Source organism: Mustela nigripes, chromosome 6 (assembly GCF_022355385.1).
Source record: "Mustela nigripes isolate SB6536 chromosome 6, MUSNIG.SB6536, whole genome shotgun sequence".
NCBI classification, from domain to species: Eukaryota; Metazoa; Chordata; class Mammalia; order Carnivora; family Mustelidae; genus Mustela; species Mustela nigripes.
The window spans coordinates 53,937,354-53,941,860 of record NC_081562.1 but is presented as its reverse complement, the minus strand read 5'-3'; the positions used below and the strand labels follow the sequence as shown (position 1 = coordinate 53,941,860).

At 33.5% G+C, this 4,507-nt stretch overlaps 1 protein-coding gene across 1 annotated transcript; it reads left to right on the top strand.

Moving 5' to 3' along the window:
* The first annotated feature begins 242 nt into the window (after nt 1–242).
* On the top strand, nt 243–2,831 carry LOC132020278 (NKG2-A/NKG2-B type II integral membrane protein-like). Its single transcript, XM_059404470.1, has 4 exons — nt 243–441; nt 1,609–1,662; nt 2,176–2,324; nt 2,691–2,831. The coding sequence occupies exons 1-4, from the start codon at nt 243–245 to the stop codon at nt 2,829–2,831; spliced, it is 543 nt and encodes a 180-aa protein (XP_059260453.1).
* Nucleotides 2,832–4,507: the final 1,676 nt, after the last annotated feature.

Here is a 4,507-nt window from a genome sequence, read left to right as displayed (position 1 = left end):
ATTGCAGAAACATAAAATATCACTTTAAAAATCACTTATTCTCTGACGAAACACTTATTTCAAGCTCTGAGGAAATCAGAACGAGAATTTTACATCATTCAACTGCAAAGGAGTGTTACCACTTACCTCACACTCCACCCAGTGTGACTCTAGCAGGGCTCTTGTCGTTACCTACACTGTTTGTCAACTACATCAGTCCAGTTTCCATACAGCACAGGCCCTGAGATCTCTCAGCTGCTGAAATGAATAACCAAAGAGAAAACCTCTCAGAACCAAATCTGGTTAAGAACTCAAGAAGACAACAGTCGAAAGGTAAGGGCACTAAAAGCTCTAATTCAGTAACTGAGCAGGGAATCGTCTGTGTAGAATTAAATCTTCAAAATGTGTCTGAAGACCTGCAAGGGAATGACAAGAATTCCCACTGCAAAAATAAAGCACACAGTTAAGGGACAAGGTACAACTGTTCTAGGATGTGAACTTGGGGTGTAGATGTGTGGGGAAGAGTAGGGATTGATCTCATATATTTTTCATTTGTGAGGATTAGAAGTTGAAGCTGGAATAGGGTATTGTTTTTGAGATCTGAGGACTAATTCACTCCAGAATTGTTGTAAATCATAGTCCATGACCAACAACTCATGGAGCATGATGCTTACTGACAGTTAAGTGGTATATTGTGAGGAAGATTACAATGGTAGATATGGGTTTGTGGTCCATGTTTATACTTATGATTCCCTGTGCATCTTTGGTTCTCTTGTATGTAAACCATCTAAACTTTAGTCTTTATCCATCCATCCTTTCTCACTGTTTCACTTCTCTCCCCACAAATTTTCCATCATCTCTAGAGAAGCTCCTTGCTGGGATTTTGGGAATCACATGTCTTGTCTTGACATACGTTGTAGCAAGAATGATAAGTTCTCTTCCCTGTGAGTAAACCTTTGAATGATTATGAGAAATCTTTTCATTTTAATAATCAGCAGTGCCTGTAAATATTTCAAGTGTTGTGGGATGGAACTTTTCCTTTTCATGTATGCATTTAGACTAAATGTGGAATGCTTATTCTGAATTTATCAAAAGTATAAATAACAAAAATTATAGAAAATATACATATATATAATTGAGAAACACAAATTAACTCTTTAGATTGGTTAAACAAAATACTGTAAGAGATGCTGTAGTGTTCCACTACCTAAAAATATAAATTAAGGAAATAACGAGGAAAAAAAATCATTATAACCATTTATTTCTTTTTTTTTTGAAATTTGGTCTATTTTTTAAGATTAGAATACTCTGGAATATAATAAAATTGATTTATTAGGATCAGTTAATAATATCATGATGATTTGAAGAGAAATCAATTCAAAAACTTAAACAATTAACTTCAGCATCTCTTAGCGAGAGAGAGAGAGAGAGAGAGAAAGCCTGAAGTTAATTAAGTTTTTGAATTGATTTCTCTTCAAATCATCATGATATTATTAACTGATTGTAATAAATCAATTTTATTTTATTCCAGAGTATTCTAATCTTAAGAAATAGGCCAAATTTCAAACAGAAAAAATAAATGGTTACAATGAATTTTTTCCTCGTAATTTCCTTAATTTATATTTTTAGGTAGTGGAACACTACAGCAGAACAATTCATACCCAGTTACAAGAATCCAAAAAGGTATGCAATGATTTTCATAGTTCTGATAGTAGTACTGTTTATATTTTGTCTCCATCTAGGCTGTGAAATATCAAAACAGTTTCGGGAGAGACATAAACTATAAAATACAGATAATAGATGTTAATAAGTAATGTTATAAGATAGCATTCTTATGCAACAATATGAAAAAAAATCCTATTTTAAAATCACCACACCCTTTGTTACCAGTTGCCTCAAGTTTCCTCCTGCTATAACACAAGAGAGAAATCATTTTACAATGGCAAAAAGTGCTTTTGTTCAGTGACTCAAAGGACATGTAGAGATGGACATTTTCATGTATTTGCTTTATATGGGCGCATAAATTAGGGAAGACAGCTTGACTTTCCAGAAGTGTGCTTGTGTTTTATTTTTGCCAGCATGTGAGGGTGCATGGATATGCTATATACACATGTGCATACATACACATGCAAGTTGTAAATTTGTGTGTTTTAATAGTTAAAGCTGTTTGGATAATATCTCATAAACTTTCTTTAGCTGATCCATGTGGTCATTGTCCAAAAGAGTGGATTACACACTCCAACAACTGCTATTACATTAGCACTGAAGGAAAACCATGGAATGAGAGTTTGATGTTCTGTGCTTCCAAAAACTCTACCCTGATCTCCATAGATGAAGAGGACATGGTAAGATTTCAAATGTTTCCAGCATTTTACTAAAAGTTGAGGAATGACTTATCAGTTGAGGGATGCCTGGGTATCCCAATCCATTAAGAATCTGTCTTCAGTTGAGGTCATGATCCCAGGGTCCTTGCTCAGTAGGGAGCCTGCTTCTCCCTCTGCCTGCCACTCCCACACCTTCTGTCCCCTCAGTCTCTTGCTGATAAATAAATAAATAAAATCTTAAAAAAAAGAAAGCTTATCAGTTGATATTATACTGGTAGAATTCATCCATATTTTTGTACACTCCAGGTCTGTTACTATTCCATAGATTGACTCTACAATATTTTATTTATATTTTTATACCTTTAATATACATTTGGTATTTTCCAGGTCGTGCTTTTCATTGAAAACCATGCTTCAATAGATGCTCTTTTGCTTGAAATAACTTTACTATTTAATTTTACCATTATCATCAAGGCAACTAAACATATGATTCTGCAACTAGGTCACAAAGTAGTTGGAAACATGTAATTACAAATCAGCATGAAATAGAAGTTTAGAGTCTCTGTCAGCCCTGCCCATTTTAATATTATAAAATATATTTGCATATTTTTGGATCTTACATCAATGGGATCATGCAGTGTGCATTTTTATGTGTATCTCCTTTCAGTCTTACGTGCTATTGTAGTTCATCTATACCACTGCATTTGTCTATAGTTTGTGAATTTTCACTGCTGTCTTATATGAATATAACCTTTTAAAATCTATTCTCAGAAATGTAATTCCTTTTTAGTCAGTGGGTATTATGAATAACTATTTTATGAAAAGCCTTTTCTATGTCCTTTTAAAATATTTATTTATTTATTTATTATTTGTGAGAGAGAGAGAATGTGGGAAGAGTCAAATGGAAAGAGAGAGACAGAATCTCAAGAAGGCTCTGTGCTGAGTTCAGAGTCCATGGCGGGGCTGGATCTCACCACCCTGAACTCATGACCTGTGGTGAAAACAAGAGTCATTGCTTAACCAACGAGCCAACCAACCTTACATATTTTTTTCCACAAATCGCATTTATAATAATTTTATTATACTTTACATAGAAAATAGTCTATTATATTTATGGAATATAAATATTGTATTTGTAATAATAAAATACTATTGTATAAATATATTATAATGTTATTTATAATTATAATACATTTTCTTCTAAGCATTAGTATGAAATTGTATGAACATAGATATGTTAAATTATCCCTACACTTTTCTAGTGTTTTGTGTAAATATACATTATACAAGGTAGTCCCTCTATCCAAAACTCAATTGTCTCAGAGAAACTAATAAAAAAATTCTGTTGATTATATAACAGTATCATTTTTCTGGTCTGTGAAACATTAAGATTTTCTCTTCAATAAGAATGACAAGTACTCAGGTGTGTCTCTTGCCCATTTCACCTAGATGGTGTATTCTCTCCCTTCTTAGTCCTTGTAATTTTTTTTTAAAGATTTTATTTATTTGAGAGAGAGAGCCCAAGAAGGAAGGAGAGGGAGAAGCAGGTTTCCCATGGAGCAGGGGGACTGATGTGGGGATCCACCTCAGACCCTTGGGATCATCTGATCTGAAGGCAGATATTTAACCCGCTGAGCCATGCACACACCCTAGTATTGTCATATATTAAATAGAAGTGCTTTTGTGAGTTGATGAGATGGAAATAGTTGTGACCTGCATTTTTACTCCCCTACTGGAATCCTTTAATGATCAGAATTTCAATGTTATCATGATCCAACTTATCAATTTGGGGTGTTAGTGATTATTTTCGATCTATTTCAGAAGGTAGTCAAAGTTCATGATTATAATTTCTTATATTACTTCTTGAATTTACCTTTTTTTCTTTATTATTTAACTTTTATTTATTTACTTATTTTTAAAGAAGCTGGGGGCTTCCTATTGCTCTATCTTTCTAAGGTTACCTCTTCTCCATAGTCTGAAATAGTGTCCAGGGCAGATATGGATTCTAACACTGATGAAGATATATCACCCATTGCCTGATTTTCATACTTAAGTCACATCTTAATCCACCCTGTTCCCTCAAGAGTATTTCTTTGTGTTCTCCAGCCATCTTCCTGAGATGCTGATTTATTTTTTAACTTATTTTTTAAAGATGTTTAAATCTACATATTTTTGCAATAGAGAAAGACAGAAAGCACGTGGAA

Bases quoted from the DNA above. Each gene is read 5' to 3' on its own strand.
- LOC132020278 (XM_059404470.1), top strand. From the start codon at position 243: ATGAATAACCAAAGAGAAAACCTCTCAGAACCAAATCTGGTTAAGAAC. The intron at 442-1,608 runs GTTAAGGGACAA...TTATATTTTTAG, and splicing joins CTGCAAAAATAAAGCACACA to GTAGTGGAACACTACAGCAG. The intron at 1,663-2,175 runs GTATGCAATGAT...AACTTTCTTTAG, and splicing joins AGTTACAAGAATCCAAAAAG to CTGATCCATGTGGTCATTGT.